We start from the raw sequence: 21,694 nt of genomic DNA, 5'->3' as shown, positions 1-21,694 counted from the left end.
GACTTGTAATACCGCCCCACCTCAGGCAAACCTTAGTCTAATCATCTGGGCTGAGCAGGTATCAAAATACATAATAACAGAGCACCTTTAATTGGGACCAGAGACCACAAAGAGCTCATGTACATTCAGAAATACCAGCAGGGATAAATGTTGTTAAAAGTACACCTCTCGTATGACATATGTTCAACAAAACAGAGCTCCAGCGCAGACGCATTTGTTGAGAGTCTGAGGGAGTGTTATGACAACTGAGGGGGAAAGGTATCAGAGATTGCTGATAGGTTTCATCCCCACAATTAAAGAAGAAAAGTATTATTTGTGGGGAAACTGAATTCTGCAGGGCGGGAAGGTGAACAAACAGCCATTGAATCACATGCGTTCAAGGAGAAAGCAGACTAGAAAGCAGACATAGATATATGAAACAAATATTAAAAAAAAAACAACAACAGCACTTACAGTTTTTTAGTCGTCATGTAGAGGCTCATCTTCATACTGCTGCTATTTCACATGCACCTGCTGCTGTCTTCTGTTGAGACAGAGGAAATTGTGGTTACCACATCAGCAGTCTGCAGTGCTAAATACTTTCTCTGTGCTTGTCGAAAGTCAGAAAAGACTGAGACAGAAACACTGATCCTAGACCAAGTCTGAGAGTCCTAAGAGTCCAATCAATGTTTAGCCGTACAGACAGAGGACTAGTAGGTTGCAGGGTCTTGTCAGAACAGAGATAAGTGTGTGAGTAGGGGTAAATAGCTCCAGCACGGCTCCGCAGACACCCACCCTTGTTCCTGACAGAAGAATGGCACTCAGTGTCTCTGCAGGATGTATGCAAATCACTGTCTTGCTCACACAGACACACTGGTGATAAATTTATTCTTTAGGGTGTAGGATTTAGAACAAACCAAGTCATATGGTTTTTAATCAGTAGGTCACAGTGGATATAAATAGTGTACAGGCAATTCACTGTCAAGCTAAACAAAAATGGACCGCAAGACTAGAAAAATTAGATGACTGGACAATTTGTTGGTTTGTATCTTTTTTGTTAGAGTGGAAATTACAGGATTCATTGGCTTTGTTTTCTGTTAGTGAACCGTTTCCTTATCATTAGTGTTTGGTGTTTTGTTTGTTAGTCTTGTGAGGGCACTTCCAGCAGCAGAGGGCAGAACAGGCCAGAGAAACGTCAGACCTAACGTCACCCTGCCCGTACCGGTCATGTGACTACCGCGGAAGTCAACAAACCAGGGAGTGACATGTAACAACAGAAATCACTTTACTCAACTTCCCTTTCTTCTGTCTTTCCCTCAACGTTGGCTTCATGTGTTTTGAAACCGACTACTTCAATGTGACCGTGTGTTTTAGGAAAGTCAGCTGTCGGACGGACTCTGAGCTGTCGTGTAGCAGGCGTCTTCGTTAGTTAGCTGGTGGAAAGGCTCAGGTTCAAAATGCGGAATGACTCTCTGCTGTCGAGCATCAATGTGGTGCTTGTTATGGCCTACGGTAGTTTGGTGAGTCTGTTTCACTTTGTCATCAATGATTTTTGTTCCAACTGTGTAATGGCTAAATCCAGCTGAAGTTCAAACTCAAAATAACAAGAAATCCAAATGTGAGTCACCTTACACACAAAGTGCGAAACACACAAACACCTCACGATCAGCACAAATTTAAACACTGACACATCGCCACATCAGTGCAACATGTGTTCACATGCACTTCTCCTAAAATTGCTGATTATTTCACCACCATTGCAACACATTTCTTTCCTTTTGTTTACCACCAAACCTTGCAATGTGTAGAGTTTTTTTCTCTTTAGGGTACATCATAGTTTACTGTTCTATTTCTTATTGCTTATTATTGATTATTGCTGTTAACTTATAAGTGATTGAAATATTTAACGTTTGTTGTGACAGAAACAGTTAAATGTGAAGTACAGACACCATCATCATTTTGCCTCATGAGTGCAGGAATTTCTGTAGAGTTCAGTCATTCTCCACACTACACATATACAGTATTTTCTGCAAATAAAATGCAAGTTTCCAAAGGAACCTCTTAAAATACAGTGTTTCAAACACTGTAATTTGCTAATTTTTGTCACACAATACTCCACCATCCTTAATAAAGATGTTTAAAAGTGATTTTGATGTTACTTAATGTGTTGTCTTGGGGTTTCATATCTATGCCAGGAGCAAATCTAAGCTCAACTGTCACTAACCTGATCATTATTTTGGCATAATTTAATGTTATAATAGCAAATATGTCGATCCAGTTAGTTAATGTTTTTAAAAAGAAAATAAATTTTTGCCTGCAGTAATACTAGGGCAATTCAACATTGATTATCCTACCTATTTATTTATCTATTTAGTTTGTTTGTGTATTTTACATCCTGTCTTCTATACCAAAATAAAGTTAATAAAGTATATAAAGAGTGTTATCTAACTTTTGACTCTCCTCTAGGTGTTCGTTTTACTGTTCCTTTTTGTCAAAAGACAAATCATGCGGTTTGCCATGAAGTCTCGGAGAGGACCACATGTTCCCCTCGGTCACAATGCACCTAAAGTAAGACACACAGCATAATGTCATAACTATTTTCATTGACTTTGATAGCTTGGTTTTTCTTTTGTGTTTACTGAGGTATGGTGTCTGTGCTGTAGGAGTTGAAACATGAAATTGAAGCCAAACTGTGCCAGGTCCAGAAAATCCACTTTGAGCCTCGTCTGCTGTCCCCAGATGATGACCGGCTAAAGCGGAGAGAACAGACTGGTTAGAAGAGCACAGAAACACATACACTCGTCCTGAAACTATCCACATGAGTTGTTTTAAGCTAGTGTACAGAGTTGTTTGTGTGTGTGTGTTGCAGATTCCTATGACTACCTGTACAGGATGAGAGCACTGGATGCCATCAGAGACACTGGTAAACTTTGCTGACACTGTTTGCTTTTTTTTTGCCACTTGAATCCCTTTCCACTGTTACAGCCCCACCTGTACTTTCTGTCAAAAGATCTCCCTTTCCGTGAACTGGGTGGGACATCCACTGCTGTGACGGGGAAAAGATTTCGGACCTGGCTTCTGCAGCTACGAAATTCCCACTGCATGTTCCGAGAAAGCCAAAGCTCCCTTGTTGACACAGTGTTGGATGGGTACAATAAAGCACGCCATGGGGCAGAGGTCAGTAGTTCTGTGTGTGTTTGTGAACCACAGACACTCAGTAATTCAATATTTCCATTTATCATCTCGCGCATTAGGACAGTATTGTGATATTGTGCTATTAATTTGTGTTATTGCATAGTTCCATGGAGTACAATGCCATTAACATCCATGACTTTAAGTATGTGTGCTGCATTGAGGCCTACTCCTAATGTTAATGTTTATATAGTATCCTCGTGATTAGAATGACTGTGCTTTTTACTATACAGTCCAACCTGGTGTGTGTAATATATTTTGGTTGACAGATGGGAGGATGCATAGAAATGTACATTGTCATCCTCCCTTTTGAAGGGTAGATGTGGTATTATGTTCAGGAGTTGGTAAAACAAATCATAACTGATCTTTCTTTCATACTGGTCTTTCTCTGTAGGCTTTTGGTGAAGCAGAGTTTATAAAATACCAGGAAGCTCTAACTCAACTGGCCTCTGTGTGAGTAAACGCAAAGCAAACACAAGCTGCCAGTGCTCTTTCCTTTAAAGCTAATCCCAAAGTGGAATGTTAATTATACACTGGGGACAATCTGTTTCTCCCTCCAATGTTTCAGTGTGAAGTCTCACAGCAGTAGCAGCAGCACTCCGAGCCAGCACCACCAGTCTGCAGCCAAAGACCTGACCAGTACCACAGATCCTGCAAGCTCCTGCTCCTCCCCCACCCAAACCACCTACCTCATATCCACAATGCAGCAGCGCAGCAAGAGGCCCAGAAACTTCCTGGAGCTGAAGAACTTCAAAGACAACTACAACACTCTGGACAGCACGCTCTGAAAAATCTTATGACGTCCGTCCAAAGAAAAGGTCAAGAACAAGGTAGCGCTGCCAGTGATTAAAGTGCCTGTGGACAGCGACAGGGTTTCTGTCGCCAGACAGTCTTAGAGTGAAGTGACAAAAACACTGCCTTTATACACTAACACACGTTGCCTGTTTACAGTATATTGCATATCAGACTACTGGCACAGTGCTCTTTACCTAAGTGTAGCTTAAGCATATATCCTGTATTACTGCATGTATGAGTGCTATATGTTGGTAGAAAAATGACTATGGTAAATAACTATAGTAAGAATGGTTGATTTGACCAAAACAAAACCAGAGCTATGAGGCTATGCAATAGCATCAGACAATCAGTATTTATTAAACTATGTAAAGGCCTATGCACACTCGTTGAAATTATCCCACTATATGTAAACATCCTGATAGTTAGTGATAGTGTTAATGGTTACTTCACACTGAGAAAAACACTGTTTATTTTACTTCTGTTTACATCTATGTGTGTCTCTACTGTTCATGTTACTGTGAATCCAACTGCCTTTTTTTAAGCCTTAAATGCCTCTTTTACAGAAGCCATTGATGAATCATTTTGATTTGAAGCCATACTTGATTTGATTAATTTTAATAATTAAGTTCTCTTTTAACTTAATAATTTCTCTCAGTGCAATGCAATTTAACAGTATAAAAGTATTACGTTAATGTATTCTGAATGAGAGGGATTGCATCTGGGGTAGACTCTTGCTTTTCCCCATGTTAGAGGTGGACTGCCGCAGGCTGGGTCTGTTTCATTTGGTATTCAGGGTTCCAAGGAAGGCATTCTAATGCCTGAGTAATTTTATTTTCTGTGGTGCTTACTGTACAATTTGCCATCCAAATAAAACGGTGACATACAGTCAAATTGCTGTGCAGTGTTTTTTACATGTGGTCCCCACATTATAGTAATTTGTTGTGTGTCCAGCAGAGGGTGCCACTAATCCACTAGTTTGATTCCAATAAGAAGTTCAATGAAACACTCTATTTATTTCAGTAATTTATTCTGAAAACCACAAGCACAGATAACAATTAGAACATACTTTATACAAAATCTCCTCTATCAAACTATCTTGTCTAGAGGCTTTTATTTAATATAAATAAATACAAAGAAGAAGGTCGTTAGGCAGAAATTAGAACATCAAATCACATTCACTAATATTATGTACAAAACAAGGTGACTGTATACACAATGGAAGGGAACTGAAATGCTTAGTAAGAAATATTGATGAAACTTCCACGAAGCAGCAATGCTGCCGAACATCTTCATTTTTCCTTCTGCTTCCTCAGTTTCATTAAGTGCCATATTGTTATTTAAACAGCTATTTGATGACCTTATACAGGCTACAATCAATATTTACACATTAAAAGCATCATACCATTCACGCAGTAAAGTGAACAGAGTCATGTATGAGTACAAAGACACAGGATTCAGATCATCAGGTTAATGATTTTTACAAGAAACTGATCTGTCATGACAGCTTAGTTAGCTACAGTATATTGGTGCTACATTACTGTATATGGACTTTATAATATCATTATCCACTTCAGAAAAATGGCTGCCATCCTGCCCTTTGCACAACAGTTGTGTTTTGATACAAAAATGTAGATGCCATAAACTCAAAGGTCAAACGTGATCAAAACAGGGCAGGACTGGGTAACACTTGCATACAGTAAGCTGTATTATATGTAAAACTTCATGTGACATCACATCAGGTGCATCAGTACACTTTATCTTACACTTTCATCTACATTAAAGCTGATATACACACACTCATCCATAACACATACACAGACATACAACTGACCCCAGTGTATGTGTGTGTGTGTGTGTGTGGGCGTGCTGCCAAACACCACACAGTTTCCTTCAGGAGTTTTAGTGGTTAGTGGAAGTGTTGATGTAGTTGCAGTCCAGAAAGCTCAGCTCTCACATCCCAAACATTCACACTATCAGATGTGTTAGTAGAGCTGCTGTTTGGTTTCAGTCTGAAAAGGTTTGGTGGTTCTGAGCCCTTCACTCGAGAACTGTGTCTTTCCTCAGCACAGTCGCTTCATGACTTGATCTCGATGACTTTGATGAAAGGGAGTGGTTTGTTTGATGAGGTGGACGGCTTGATTGGTTTACTGTAGCGACAAGAGAGAAAAATCAGTTGCATGCAAGCTAAGCTTTGCAACGTGAAATAATTTTCTCTTGTGTTAAGTTTGCCTCACTAATCAAAACAAATGTTATACTTGCATCCATGAGCACTAGAACATTTTGCAACATTTGCTGGGGATAATAAGCAAAATAAGTTACCTATAGACAATCTGGGGGTTACGCTCTGATGAAAGGTAAGAATTTGACCTTTGTCCTCCCAGGAAGTAGTCCATCTGGTCTTGCATCTCTCGGTTCTACAAACACAGGAGTGGTCAGGGGTCAGTTCACATAACACCAGTGAGAGTAAAATTAATTTGGAAACTAAACAGACAGTGGTTGCATTTCCTTCCTTTTAAGATCTCTCTTCCTCTGCAGAGATCAAACAGAGAAGGATCTATTTCCTTTCTCCTGTCCTGTTAACCCTGACACTTCATTCCAAAATCCACTGGAATGGAATAAAAAAATCAAGATAATAAGCCGTCCTCACCTCAGCCTCCAAGAATGCTACTTTCTCCTCCAGCTCTTTGATCACGCGGTCTCTCTCCTGGATCACCATGCGAGAGTTCTGGAGCTAAAGACGAGCAAACACACAGTCAAACAGTGAGTAAATCCTGCACAAATATCAACACGGAGAGAAAGTGTTTGCTTTACTGAGCCTCACACATGTGCGTCTCACCTGTTCAATCATGTGTCTGACTTTCCTCTGTTGGCTTTTCAGCATGTCATCCAGATGGTGGATCTTTTCTTTGAGAATAGCCACCTCCTTCTCCAGCTGTTCAGCCCTAAAACAAATCCACACGGACATTCACTATATAGCACACTAGTGGCAGCTTGATTGCCAATCATTTTATAAAGGTAATTGTTTTTAAGTGTGTGTGTGTGTGTCAGCTGACCTCTGGTCCCCTTTCTGGCCCTCCTCTCTGATCTTGCGCAGCTCGCGGAGCTCCTCCTCGCGGCTGCGGATTGCCTCCCGCAGGGTGGCGCTCTCCTGCTCCATCCCTCCCAGAAACCTCTGGAGCTCTTCGATGCGCTTGTCTTTCCTCTCGCTGGCTTCTTCTGTGGCCTTCAACTTCTCCTCCTGGTCGCGCAGACACTCCCTCAGCCTGCTGCCTTCAGCCTAGAGGAGACAGGGAGTTTAGTTTGTTTTAAAATACGGCTTCGGCACAACCGAAATGCAGTGTATATTAAATGTAATGATGCATAATGAATGTAAATATATGCTGAGTGTGTATCTTACCTGCAGCCTCTCCCTCTCCTCCTGGTGTTTCTTCTCAGTTTCCTGCAGCTGTGCATATAAGCGCTTACTGACTTCCCTCAGCTTGGTTCTCTCTGCTTCATCATCTGCTTCCTAATAGAGAAAGAATGACGTGTTAAGCAAAAATGATATATAAATAGCTAGAGAGAAACTCTTATGATGATGTAAATATACATTTAATTTGTTCAAGCTCAGTGCGTTTGGCCGTCATAAGAAAAACAGGTGTGTCAGTGTGCGTCACTGGAGCAGTTGGATTATGACTCGTGTTTTCCCTCCTATTTCTGCAACACTTCTGTCAGTAAGCCATGGCATGAGTCACAGATAAGTGTTATAAATGGCGCAAAAACAATTCAACCAATTATAGTACTGTCGGCATTGTTGTGCTCGTACAAATCATTGCTGACATGCAAACAGTTGTGGTCTCTAAAAGTGCGCGCCTTGAAGACAGCAACAAAACTATTAAAGGATGAAACATCTGTGGAATGCTGGGAACAATGAGGAGGGCCTGAGCACAATAACACACGCAGGCAAAGGAACAGTGTGTGCTGGAACAGCTCTCTCGCACATTTTTTATACACCCCAGAGGTGCTATAAGCACATCAATCTCTTGCTGTCATTTTACCCTATATCATATCACTGCTCGTCTTTCAGTTTAACTTTACACCTCCTTCTACCTCTGTGTGCCTCTGGGAGGTGATTGAGTTACAGGAAACACACAAAACACAAAGAAAAAAAACACACGCACTGGACTGCGGCTACGATACATGAGATTTGATACATGCATCGCTCTGATATACTGACTCACACATATATATATATATTTACACAGAATAGAGGTGGTTCACGTGAGAGACAGCTCACCTGTCCGTCAGCTTTAGCTCCTCCCTTGGGGGCAGATGAGACGTTCTTTCTGAAGGGAACACCGACTTTCCACCCGTTTGTGTGAGGCTGGAGACAGAAAAGAAGGAAGTGAGCGAGGAAGGAGTGAAAGACGGAGATGGGAGAGGTGGAGGAAATGCCATCAAGCACACAGGATGTAAGGTTAACAATGGTTAAGCCACCACAAAACAGCTCTAAATAGACGTACCTTGTTTTTGGCCGCCATCTGCTCCCTCAGTGTCTTCAGGCAATACCTCACCTGAGTGAAATGCACACATAATAGTGAGTTACTGAGATATTATCATATGTTTTTTTTTTTAGAAAGTCAGGCTCCTACAAATAATCAACAGACTGAAATCGTCAACAGAGAGAAAATAAGAACAGAAGACACACAGACAGGTCCATGAGAGCGAGGAAGAATTTGCATGATACTGTAAAATTTGCGTAAACACGCAAATTCTTACATAATCCAGGAGACAGAGTTGACAGACTGTGTGTCTGTGCGTTAGTGAGACAGTCAGAGTTAGACGCTGTCCAGAGACTGACCTCCTGTATCTGTGAAACTTCGTCTGACAGCATCTTCAGGCTCTGCTGGTGTTTCTCCTGCTCTTGTCTGCGGGCCTCGAGATACACCTGGAACAAGGAGAGACACGGATGTTTAACTCCAACATATCCATGAAAAGCAAACCTGGTAATTCACCATTTATATAACATAACAGCCAGTCTGTCCAACTCACCTTGATAACTTCGACCTGCTCCCCTGTAGATTTGACCGGTTCTGAGGTCAGAACTGTTCTGTCGTAGGACGGCTGCACCAGTGCAAACGCTCGTCCGACCGGCTGGAGATCGGAGAACAGAGAGTTAACAACATGGCGTGGGCTGTGTTGTGTGAGCATGGGTAGATGGGTGTGATACATTTCCAAACATCCTATGCAAATCTGAACATGAGCGATGTCAGTGTGCTTTGCCAACACTAGGACCGGATCATGTTTTTTGTCAATATTGCAACATGGGGTTTGCCAGGAGTACATCCGTTTCACAAGCATTATGAAATTCCTGTTGGGAACAAGTGATGCAATTAAACTAATAACTTGGAAAATTTCATTATTTCCGAATGAACTGCTTCTTTCAGTCATGTCCTCAGTAAATTATTCCTGCGTATGACTGACTGTGAGTCTCTATAATCAGGGGGCAGAAACATTCAGCCATAATCACCGTGGAGACTAACCCATAAACATCTGGTGCTGCTTTGGGAGTCGTAAACAGACTTGGTCAAAACCAGAAGCAGAGAGAGTGAGGGCGGGACACTCAGAAGAAGGTGGGGAGATGTTATGTAACTCCGCTGCTCTGGTGGTCGCTTTTTTTTAATGTTCCTTTGGTGCTGGTTTTGGTAGCACAATGGTTGTCTTGAGACGTTTTGAGTTTGTGGGAACGACTAAATGAAAAGCTGATGGCAGCTATGGCCTGTTTACAATCAGTTGGCGTCTGCACAGTTTGCATGTAGGAATGCGGCGTGAATGATGTGTGAATGTATGGTAGCTCTGCGCTAATTTGTCAGGGTAACTGACAAGATTAATTGCCTGAACTTTCAGATTCAGAGCCTGAACGACAGCACCTTTACCTCTCAAGAAAATAGTGCTACATTTTTTTTCCCCATCAAATAAAGAGAAGCTTGTTTCCCCGCATGTCTTTAAACATACAACACAGCATATCCATTCAAGATGAAAAATCAATTTAAATATAACAGCACATTATCTAAACCACATACTTTGCCCAAAAGTATCCAAGTCATGTATTTAAACTACACTGATAAATCTTATTCCATAGAACCTTCCAGTACTTCTCTCCTCTATGTCCTCATGTCCAGGTCTATTCTTTACTCTGCTGTTCCAGTCCTGAGCGCAAACAAAGTTATCAGGTGCAAGTTCTTACCTTGTCTCTGTGCTGCTCTGTGCTCTGAGCTGCCTGGCTCTGGTCGTGCAGTGTGAGCCGCAGTCGCCTGCACCCCTCCTGAAAAAGGCAACCAAGAGAGGAGAAGATGAAGAGAATCCACAAAGAGACCGTTATGTGATGGAGAGACTGATTGAGGACTATTTTGAGGAGGAGAGTGGAAAAAAGAGGAGGAGAGACTGAGTCATACTCACTGACTGAAACGGAGAAGGAGGGAGAGAGGGGGCAGCAGCCAGTAAGAGAGAGGGGTACAAGCGTCAGAGAGAAAGCAAAAGTTTTTCACAGCTGCACAGAGACAGATTGTTTGATTTAAATTGTGTGCTATGGACGTCACTGGGACTTAGGCGGAAACCCTCCAGACGCTCTTAGCCAATTGGAGGCAGAGGCTGGATTTCTGGGAAAGTGGGCAGAAAATGTAATGTCAAGAAAGACAGAACATTTCCATGGCAACAAAACCTCACAGCAGCCATAAACTATCTGGCGTGTTCACAATATAATAGGGAGGGGTAAGTCTGAGACAGAACAATGCGCAGATGCAACACTTGGCGAAGAGTTTTGCTCTTGCTCAAAGCACAGAAACCTTCAAACTTTTTCTTGTAGCCACTTTAACAGGAAAAGTCTTGAGTGGGATGTGACTGGGTGTGTGTCTTCCAGCACAGGGAAGCCCCTCTTGAGTGATACCCAGTGAGTGTGTGTGCAAGGACAAGCATGCGGATATGAGGGAGGAGGTCAAAAGCATTATATAATTCATTCCAGCCAACTCAAATTGCTCTGTTTATTTTCCTGTGTATTCACTTAGTCAATGTCATCTCTCAAACATGAATCAGCCAAAGAAGAAATGGTCGCAATGTTCTCCTGTGGTTAAATACTGTAAACACAAACAAATGCACACATGCAACCAATTACAGAAGAGTGCACACACACACACACACACACACACATGCACACGCGCACGCACACACACACACACACACACACACACACACACACACACACACACACACACACACTTGTACTTCTATCTTTGTGAGGACACTCATTGACATAATGCATTCCCTAGCCCCTTACTCTAACCTTAACCATCACAACTGAGTGCCTAACCCTAACCCTGACCCAAACCTTAACCTAAACCTAATTCTAACCATAACTCTAAAACCAAGTCTTAACCCTCAAAATGTGATTTGAAGGTGTCTCAAAAAGTGAGGACCAGCCAAAATGTCCTCACTCTGTTAGTAAAATACTTTTTTTGGTCCTTACTGTGTAGCAAGTACAAGTACATACACACAAACCCACACACACACATGCACGCGCGCGCACACACACACACACACAGACACACACACACACACCAGATTAATTGGTGATAAATTATACTGGCCTATCTTGTTAATATGTAATCAGTCTGGTAGAGGATAACAGAGTAATGTGTGGAATTTCACTTATTTTGCTGGTGATCTTGATCACAGTATGTGCGTGCTTGCATTTCTCTAAAAGACTATGATGAGTGTTTGAGTGAGTGAGTGAGTGAGTAAGTGTCATCATTTGTTTGCCCTCCGTTAAGCCTTTTGTACAGTTACAGTTTTATTTCTTTTGGTAAATAACCTGCAGCACAAAGGCCCCAGGTACTTTATGTTATCTTGCATCTTATGTTTAGATTGACAAAAAGATTGTTTTAGCGTCTCACCTCAATGTCTCTGTTCTGGAATTATCATGGACTTATAGATGTTAAATTTATGAATTTTCTTCCTGAATATTTTGAGCAATAAAGACAACTTTTAAGCCAACATGGGTAAGAAGTCCTTAAACAAAAAAAAAGAAACATCCATGAACAAGTGAAAATGTTTTATCAAGTGCTAATTCCATAAATCAAGAATGTACTTTTAAACTCCATTGTTTGTTCCATTCAAAGTGAATAAAGGCAGTTCTACTGGAGAAAGAAACAAAAGCTGGTATCTGACTGCTCTGGCCTTCATGTGAGCCAGACAGAGGAAATGAATGGGTTGTGTTGTGTAATGCCATGATAAAGAGGTTATAAAGGAAGAACCATGTACTCTATAGAGGACAGAAAGCTTATATGATTGGCTGGTTATCTATTCAGGAAGTACAGTAATGGAAGAGAAAGCAGTGAGGGACAGATGGGACTGAAACACACAGCAGAGATAAGGGACAGAAAGTGACCAGGCAGTACGGACAATGTTAAATACACAGGAAATTGCCTAATATTTGGGGTGGGCGTCCAACTAGGACAAAGAGAAGTCAGAGAAATGAAAGTAAAAAAATTCCCCTCTTGTTCAACTTGCTTTCCTCTCAGATTACAGACACCTGAAAGCTCTAACAGGGCACAGCCATTAGGGGAGGAAAAGAGAGGAGGGGGAGAGAGAAGGGGAACAGTGGGGGGTTTGTTAAGAAGGAATCCGTCATTATACAACTTCTCTGGCCCTTCATAGTCAAACAAAGACTCTGCTAATCCTCGCTCAGCCACCGACTATTTACATGCTAGTCTCCCTGTCTGTTTTCTCTTTTATATCCACACACACAAAAATGCCGTCTGTACCACCTTCAAAGCCAACCTGTAATACTAGACCTGCTGGGAACAAGCACAAAGGGAGCACACGTACACAGCCTCTCACACGCGGGAAAACAACACACACATGCACACAGTAACTCAAAGTACACACTACCTTTATAACTGGGCAGAAACCTGAAACTAAGCACACACACACACACACACACACACACACACACACACACTGCGTCCACACTGCTAGGTGCACCGACAATGGGCACAAAAGATCACGGGGTCCGGCCCGGCTGAGAGGCTTAAAGGGTATGAAGACGCTTTTGTTTTGGACTTTGGCATCAGGAGGCCTGTAAATCATCTGCATTAAATTAGCTGAGGGGTGAGAATGCTACTGATAAACAACCAGAGCTGCTGAATCTGGGACAAAAAAAAGTCCCTCAGAGCTATGCAACCTGATATAAAATCTCTCAGACTTCAGGAAGCAGCAGGTAGCACGGCCATAAATAGTAGAACATCCTGCTGTGCCTCCAAGTGTAGTCCCTGCTTGAATTCCACCAAAAAATTCCTCAGAAGAGGGAGTGTGTGCACTTCACTATCCATTAAATCACTCCGTCACTCTCATACACTGCTTTCCCATACCTGCCGCACAGATGTCGCTTTTGTATTTGGTTCACCTGCATTATGAACCTCGGCCTGTGAGGCCCTGAGCCGAAAGGGTGTGAGCCGACGACACAGGTGTTAGGTCTGAAGGTATCGTTTCAAATGTTTCGATAACAACAATAATTAGATGCAGCCCTAGTTTTAATAATGCTCTCTTTTGGGTTCAAATCCTCTAGCATGTAGTGATTCCTTTATTTCCCAGGTTAGTGAATAGTATTATCGAAGGACTGACTGCGGCCCCAGACCTCCAGTCAGTCAACAGTCTGTACAAACTAAAGGGTTAAGTTAAAGGTTATGTAAACTTTAAAGGGACGAAATGAGCGGAGGTGTGAAGGGATGGGTGGTTTGCGTGCATATTACCATCATGTGAGAACATGAATAGGTGAACCATGGAACATTGTTGTGAGTCATAATGTGAGAGCTGCCTCCAGTTATAATTCCTGCAATCATCTTACTATCGATAATAATGTCTTTGGTTTTTTTCCCCGCTCTCTGCGGAGTGTTAACCAGGTACGCTCAAGCCTGCTCCTGCCGTTCCTCAGTGATGCATATGTCATGTCTGGCCAATTCCCAGCCACTGATGTCAGACACGCCTGACTGAGATGGTGATGAGGAAAGACAGAGGGAATGTGCTGAGTCCCTAAATGCATGGAAACTAAACGTCTGGAGGGATAACTGTGGCATTATTTAAAAAGTGCCTGAACAGAAAAAACTGGGAGGAGAGACTGTGTCACAAGTTTCAAAAAATATTTTAACTAATAGCTACAACACTAGCTATGGCAATAATGAAACATTTTGTGTCAGAGCTGGAGCTGGTTGTTCTTCCTGTTAATTTCAGAACATCACAGATCCAGTAAATGCATTTATCAACACAACACAACTACAAAATAACCACTGAAGGCCCCTCTGCTACATCCGGCTCAGTCCCTCTCCACATTTATCCTTAAAGACCTGATAAACAGTAAGGGTGTTGTTTTTATGAATAACCCTAAGTCCTGCACAACCATTATGGTATGTTACATACTGTATAAAGGTGAAGTACCTGCTTTATTTAGACTTACCTGAATAACCTTATCAGATATGTAAATACTGTAGGTGGGTGACTATTTGACTACAGGATTTGACTTTGATACAGATGAATATGTGTTCTGTTTGAAGTTGATGCAAATGTACTATCAGTCGCATGTTAAAATGTCGTGTATGATAGATTAAATAGAAGCTGAACAAATATGAAATTTCATATATTGCTTCACAACACATTCCTCAACACAATCAGTTTATTAGGGGTGTGCCCTTTGTACCCTCTGACCTTTATGTCAGTTGTACAGTTACACAGCAGAAAGTGATATTTAAGTCTAGACCACTGACACAACTGAATAATCTGCTCTACTCACTCAGATAGTATTTAACATAATGGTGGCTGAAAGTGTCCCCTGCAGAACCCTTCATTAAAAGGACATCATCTGATATGAGTTCAGTGGACTGGTTTGCTGCTGGCAGCTACTGAGCTCAGCAGGAGGCTGCTGATAAGGTGAAAGTGTCATGTTGCTCTGCAACCTCATAAACCACAGTGCAGGTTAACAGTTTGCCTTTTCAGGTTAGGTCAATGATTAAACCATCACTGCCACAGATAGAGGATGAAGCCCCTGTTATACGTGACATTGGCAGCTGAGCTGCTGGGCACTCATTTCTAAGTATCCAACAGGGAGGCACACACTGTAAACCAGGCAAGTGTGCAGTTTAATCCTGTTTAACAAAACTTTACATGCACAGGTGGTGCACATACTGCACAGGCAAAGCTTTTACTGTAACTGTCTGTCAATACTGCAACTGTAAGCCTGTAAATGATGTGGGCAGAAGGCGCCTGTGACAGGCACAGATGTTATTAGGACTAATTCTGAGCTGCTGTCTTTATGTGTGTGTTGGGACTTTGGGTGGTGGGGTGTTAATACTTTAATTACTACAAGGACAGAGACTTAACAGTAAATACACCACTTAAAGAGCAGATGAGGAATCTCAGCTTTAGAATCAGTGACAGAATCACAATATCACACAGGGCCTTTAAGTCCAGTCAACAATCCTGAGCAGGCATGGAATGAAATACATTTAAAAAGAAAGAAAGAAAGAAAGAAAGAAAGAAAGAAAGAAAGAAAGAAAGAACAAAAAAAACCCAAAAACTTGCCCATCCTGACTGAATAACGTCTTTACCTCTTCTGGTTGAGAGCATGATTCATGTTGTCACACAAATAAACATAAAACCAGCTTTACAGACAAAAGTAAGAAGTTTGAGTAACTTACTCCACCGTCATGATTTCTGATGTCCTCAAATGTGCACAGACTTCTCGTCAACCCGTTCATCTTTGATGGGAATATATTAAACACCTCACGCACAAACGAATAAATAGAAATAAATACAAAGCGATCTGTGGCGAGCGTCCCCCCCCCGGTTGAACCTCCCCGCGTCGGTCTGCTCCGCGTCCTGTTGTCGGTCTCCGGCTCGGCGGACGCAGCCGGTGTATGTATTCCTGATAACTCGTCTCATCACGTCACTGTGGGAGTGCACAACAAAACCCAGCGACCCGCCCACAGCGACCGAAACAGCCAAATAGGGAACTAGGGGAATAGCTGTGAGGGGAGGGTCAGGTCAGGAGGCTGCCGGAGACACCTGATGCGCACGACGGGGACAAAAAGCTGCAGAAAGTTTACATCGGGATTATCACATCACAGTGGTATGCGGTACGTGAGGAAGGAAAATGAGGTCATCCTGAGTTGGATTATGGAGGGTCAACTGCAGCTAAATGTTGCCCAGTGAGCGCAGTGCTCAGTTTACCAATAAATTATGAATTGAAAAAGGTTAAACTCCTGACTCAGCACGTTTCAGAGGTGTCTCCATTACAGGACAATGGAAAGCCAGGTATTAAATTCAGTGATTTAAGGCTCTCTTTCTGCTGTCAGAAAGACTAGTTAGTTTTCTCATGATATGTATTATTGAATCATTCATATGTTTATTTACATGTTTTGCATCCTATTGACAGATCACACATAAGCTACATTACTGCTCATCATTTCCTAAAGCACGCTGTGTTGTTTCTGAATATGTTTTTTTCTGAAAGTTGCAAGTTTGTGTCGGTCTTTGTTCATTTCAAACAGTGTTTAAATTCCCTTGCAGGAGATAAGTAATCCACCACAGTGAACAGACATCATGCTAGTCTTGGTTTTTGTCAAAGCTGCCATATTTGTGTTGTGGTTAATACAGCACAGTTCAGTCTGTACTTAACAGATATGTTACCACAAAAGGACAGTGTGACTTTGACAAAAATAAATAAATAAATAAATAAATGCAGAATTCCAGAGTCAAGGGTCAAGTCAAATTTATTTACATAATTGAAAAATCACAAATTTGTATACCATATGAAAATGAAGGCAGCCGGTAGTATATTGAGGGAAACACATTCAGGAAAATAAAACTTTGTTGTGTGCTTGGTAAATTGTTAACTGCCACGAAAAAGTATGTTGTAAACATACAAAATCAACCACTGATAGGGATATTTCTTCTGAATTTTCCTCACATCAATGCTACACAAAATGAACAAGGTCAGGTCACAGAGTTCAGACAAAAGGAAAGAAAATGACAAGTAACAGAGTCAGTGTTCCTCTGCTGGCATTTGGCAGCAGCGGCTGATCCAGAGCGGCACAGACCTCTAACTGGATAAAGGCTTTAATGGCATTAATGGCTGTTGAGGAGCAAACAACAGCTCACAGTGGCACACAAGGGATGACACTAAGTGAATTTGAAAAATACAAGCCGCAAAGAAACAAACACCGACACAGGAGGAAAAACTGTTGCCTTCTTATGATCATCAGGCCTGCATAAAGGTCGTGAATGTCAGTGTTAAATGTTTCCAGGCAACTCTACACTGTAATGAATTCCTCACTACGATTGTTTGTACCTTCTATATCAGTGGGTGTTATGTTTTTTTAATGGTTGACTTATCATTGGGAATTAAGCTCTCCCACATGCACCAAACACTAACAAACACACCTAAACCTTATCACAGTGTGTCATCATATGTACTAATCCATAATATGAGCCATAATTATGTGTTTACATCATGCACACTCAGACATACTGATCCAGAGATCAGACTGTTATGAGAGGTCTGCGCGTTTACATACATCCACGTCTGAGACTATGGAGTGAGTCACTCACACTCTGCCTCCTTTTTATCTGTCTGGTAGAGCTCATTTTGAGCTGTGATATCTTGTCGACACTTTACCCTCACTGGGCCATCTCTAGGACCCCATCAAAGTGTACTAGGGCCAAAGACATCCACAGGGTGCCCGTCACTGGACCACAAGAATCTGAAAAGTGTCCCTATCATAAGTGAATAGGAAATACTTAATTTTCTAGTGTTGTTTGTAGAATACCACTGTAAATGGAAATTTCAATCAGTTGCCAGAAGATCATGATCAACACTGTGTGGGCAGTTAAAAGCCCAAAGGGAAGTAAGAAAAAAAAAAAAAAAGAAAAATCTAAAACTTCAGTTTCTTTTTTGACTGAGGAGGGCCATCGATTGCTGCTCCAATCAGATAATGTGAAGCTCATCAAACTGACCCAGAAACAGGAAAAGGCAGACAAAGGTCACATATTGGTTGCGTGGGAACAAATGGTCAAGGGTTAAAAGTGCACTTGTGTGACACAGAGTCAGTGTGTGGTGACATAATGACTATGCTTTCAGGAAAACAATGATGACACTATAACTGTAGTCACATACACGAGTTTAGCTAAGTGAATGGTCATTTTTCCCATCCTCTCCTCTCCTTTATCGTGGTCACAGCCCTACCTACCACTGAGGCCGTGTCCTTGGATTTCTTTTTTTAGAGGTTGCAGCAGCTTGAAGGGAGTTTTCACATTCTGTAGTGTGTAAGTCAAATGTGATTTAATGTGTCTCCACCAGAACATCATAGAACAGACAGAAAACTGTAACGGTTGATTTTACAGGTTTGTCATCATCTCATAATTTCCCTGTGAGTTTCCAGGAAAGAACAATGTAATATGGTACTAATTTTATCAAAACATAAAGAGACTTTTCTGAGACGCTTTTTTCACAGTTAGTTGAGTTTAGGTGCAGTTGCTGATAGTTGTGTAAGAATTGCTTAATTTAAGTAAGATTTGCACAAAATATAACTGAACACTAAACAGCTAAATAAATAGTGCATGAAACGTCCAAAGCATTTAACAATTTCTTCGTGGTATCCTGACTTCAGTATTTCTAAAATCATGTGCTGTTGAACACAAGTATTTAACACTGACGTATTAAAACTATGACAGTGTGTGCTCCACTCCTCATATTTCCATTTGTTGAATCTAAATTGCAAAACTAAAATAAAACACATTCTTTCATCACATCTAGCCTATTGTCTTCCATCCTAGGAGGCTTGTATTTCCACATGTGAAACACCTGGAGGCACACGGAAATATTTTTACGCCTGCAGTGGAGCCACATACTTTCTGAACCACAGAAACTTTATGTAATAGCAAACACATCATGATTTAAAAACACAACACACCCAGCGACTGGCAAATCAGCATTCAGGTTTAAGCTGTGCCTGAAAAACTGGAGTTATAGGGAAACCCAATCCCACCCATGGAAAATATGTTGCCTAACAATTTATAGTCTAGCAAAACAGGTACTGTATGTGTTGGTACTACACAGGTTTGGGTACACTGGATGGGAGGCGTAGTATCATGGACACTACATGGGGTTCTACCGAAAACATTGAAGGTGTGACATCATGCCAACAAAATATGTTCCAAGGTAAGAGTTTAAAGTTTAAAGGAAAATAGTTTTTTTTCGGGTCTTTTGTAGATCAATCACACAATAGCACTGTGGGAGATAAAGTGAGTTCGTCAAAATCAGCAAGAGACCTGTTCACTTCTGAGGCATAGACGCAACTGTGGAGTCTCAAAATAGTCAAACACAGTGTTACTGTGAGTGCCAAACTGCCAAAAAGGATGTAAACACATAAATAACTGAAAGAGTTGGGGAAGTGTCCCTACGGGGGGTGCTGAATCTTCTAGGTGCGGGAATAACAAATGCCTGAAGTCATAAAAATGTTTTGGTATGACACATAAAGGCATGGATTCATTCCCATTACTGTAAAGAGATTAAGAGATGAGTTGGATCAACAGTTGTCAGTGTTGTAAGTGGGATTATCTTCAAATATCAGATTTTGTTTCATAAACATCTTGCAGTTCTGTAGAAGTTCCCCCGAACCTGTTTTTTTTTTAAACACAGATGTCAGCGAACATTCTTGACGTGCCTCACTCTGTGGTGCTCCTGGCAGCAACACACCATCTATCACTGCCCACAGCACCAACTACGAGGCCTCTCCTGCCTGCATCTCACGGCATAATCCTGATCACACAGTTGCAGCTTCAACAAACAGGTGTGGCTTTGTGTATTCCTGCCTCCCTTACAACGCTAAACTGTTTCTGACCTCAATGTTGTATTTAGAAAGTAGCCTGAGTTATTCATCTAGGTGTGTGTGTGTGAAGATCTTGTGAATATGTGCACAAACAGGTTACTGACCTTGCAGAAGCTCAACTCGTTTCTGCAGATTTAATATTAATAATAATATGAGTGAATTGAGACAATAAAGAAGATGATAAAATACATAAGTGGCAATAAAAAAAGGAACCAGAGAGAATAATAAAATATGAGAGGATTAATTAAAAGCCACAGAGTTTGAAGTTCACAGAGCCCACATCTCATCTTTCTCTTTCAAACACTTGTGGTCATTAACACATATATCCAGGTTTATGTGAACACAGCAATCATACCATTGTGCCCATAAACAGGACTGTTGTCCTCTTGTATCAACACATCAGCCGAGGTGATTCCTGCTCTGCGTGATGCTTATCGCATCAAAAACAATTCTGCAACAAGAGATAAGAGAGCAAAACAGAAACACTGGCGCAGAGCCACGGCTGCTGCAGGTTCAGCAAATGATATGTTAACGTGTGCTGCTTCTGTAATGGAACAGCTGATGCAAACATCAGCGGTCCAATTCCCTATGGTAGCTATTGTGTCTCCGATCTACGCACTAAGGATGATGTGCAGTTACGAAGATTTTATACTTGTATGCAGTAGAGCAAATAAAGTATAAACTAGCAATATATAGACCCTTTTCACTCGTCTATAATTTTGACATAGCAGAAAGAATAGTTGTAATTAATAATATTTAAGTACCCTAAGAAGACATGCCACTGAGTCAGTATGAACACTTTCAAGAGTTTGGTAAACCCAAAAGGGAGGAAGCTATTATTGATGTTATCAGTTAATCCTGGGTTTCTTTTCTGCTATGACAAGTCAAGCTGTAATCAGACTGGTAATGTGGATTAAACTTGGCCGCTGGACACACACAGGCCTTGTGATCAGTTCTGACTGCACAGTGATAATAACCATCATGTGCTTAACCAGCTCCTAACTCATTCAGGTTCACACCTGCATAAACCTAAGGCTTATATAACAAACATTAACTCTAATTCCAGAGAAGCACAGCCCTGCAGCCAAAACAATGAGTTGACCCATCTGTGGCGTCTTGTTCTTTTGTTCTTCTTTAAGCAGCACAGCAGTCACATGTGCCACTCAAACACATGGTGCTATATGCAGTATTTAAATATGAATGTGTTTCTGGATTACACAAGTTGTTCATATAAGTTAAATTTTTTCTGTTTTACTGTGTTTCTACTCAGTGTTGGGGGATAATGTATCCATGCATTTCCCCATGACTACAGACAAATTACTATTACATGTTTTCTGCTTAATTGATGTTATCAAGGTAAAACTTTAAAACAAAAATAGGTTTATTATACTTAAAAGATCAGGACACTAGTCTTGTGTCAATTGTGAATACTTCAAATACGTTTTACTAGTGTAGAACTGGGATGTGCATTATTGCAAACTATTATATGCATAAAAGATTTCTTCACTTCCTCCACCTGTTTTCCTCTGAAGCACCAACCTTCCAAGGAAAGTGTTGGCAGGTAACCTTTATTCTTAACTAATGGGAAAAAAGCCAATTGTGTTTGACTCCATCGGTTAAAGGCTAGTGTATGATAACAATGAGGAAATTGTGTATCCTGAAATGTGCCAAAAACAAACAAAAATATGTGGTAAAATGGATGATAAACATCCTGTAATTATGACTAAAACAATACATGAAGATCTGTTATAACTTGAGTTTTATTGTTTCTAAATTGAAATGCAATAGAAAAAAAAAGATACATTTTGTGAGGT

General features: G+C 41.1%; 2 protein-coding genes across 3 annotated transcripts; one reads left to right on the top strand and one right to left on the bottom strand.

The window, feature by feature from the left end:
• The first annotated feature begins 1,210 nt into the window (after positions 1-1,210).
• On the top strand, positions 1,211-4,851 carry cunh1orf43 (chromosome unknown C1orf43 homolog). Its single transcript, XM_071468841.1, has 7 exons — positions 1,211-1,499; positions 2,446-2,547; positions 2,643-2,751; positions 2,849-2,902; positions 2,990-3,156; positions 3,566-3,624; positions 3,740-4,851. The coding sequence occupies exons 1-7, from the start codon at positions 1,437-1,439 to the stop codon at positions 3,957-3,959; spliced, it is 774 nt and encodes a 257-aa protein (XP_071324942.1). The 5' UTR covers positions 1,211-1,436; the 3' UTR covers positions 3,960-4,851.
• Positions 4,852-4,976: 125 nt separating this feature from the next.
• Positions 4,977-15,913, bottom strand: tuft1a (tuftelin 1a). 2 transcript variants are annotated; one of them, XM_071468838.1, is made up of 12 exons: positions 15,690-15,913; positions 10,193-10,270; positions 8,998-9,099; positions 8,807-8,893; positions 8,469-8,519; positions 8,243-8,329; positions 7,364-7,474; positions 7,020-7,243; positions 6,803-6,908; positions 6,614-6,697; positions 6,286-6,380; positions 4,977-6,113 (listed from the first exon to the last, which is right to left on the bottom strand). In XM_071468838.1, the coding sequence occupies exons 1-12, from the start codon at positions 15,747-15,749 to the stop codon at positions 6,041-6,043; spliced, it is 1,158 nt and encodes a 385-aa protein (XP_071324939.1). In that variant the 5' UTR covers positions 15,750-15,913; the 3' UTR covers positions 4,977-6,040. The 2 variants fall into 2 exon arrangements, with proteins under 2 accessions (XP_071324939.1, XP_071324940.1); XM_071468839.1 differs by lacking the exon at positions 15,690-15,913 and adding an exon at positions 10,405-10,428.
• Between the last annotated feature and the right edge of the window lie 5,781 nt (positions 15,914-21,694).

Source organism: Trachinotus anak, unplaced genomic scaffold, assembly GCF_046630095.1.
Source record: "Trachinotus anak isolate AG129_WGS33_773 ecotype Australia unplaced genomic scaffold, CSIRO_AGI_Tana_v1 ptg000032l, whole genome shotgun sequence".
Classification (NCBI taxonomy): Eukaryota; Metazoa; Chordata; class Actinopteri; order Carangiformes; family Carangidae; genus Trachinotus; species Trachinotus anak.
This window is presented reverse-complemented; position numbering and strand designations above follow the sequence as displayed.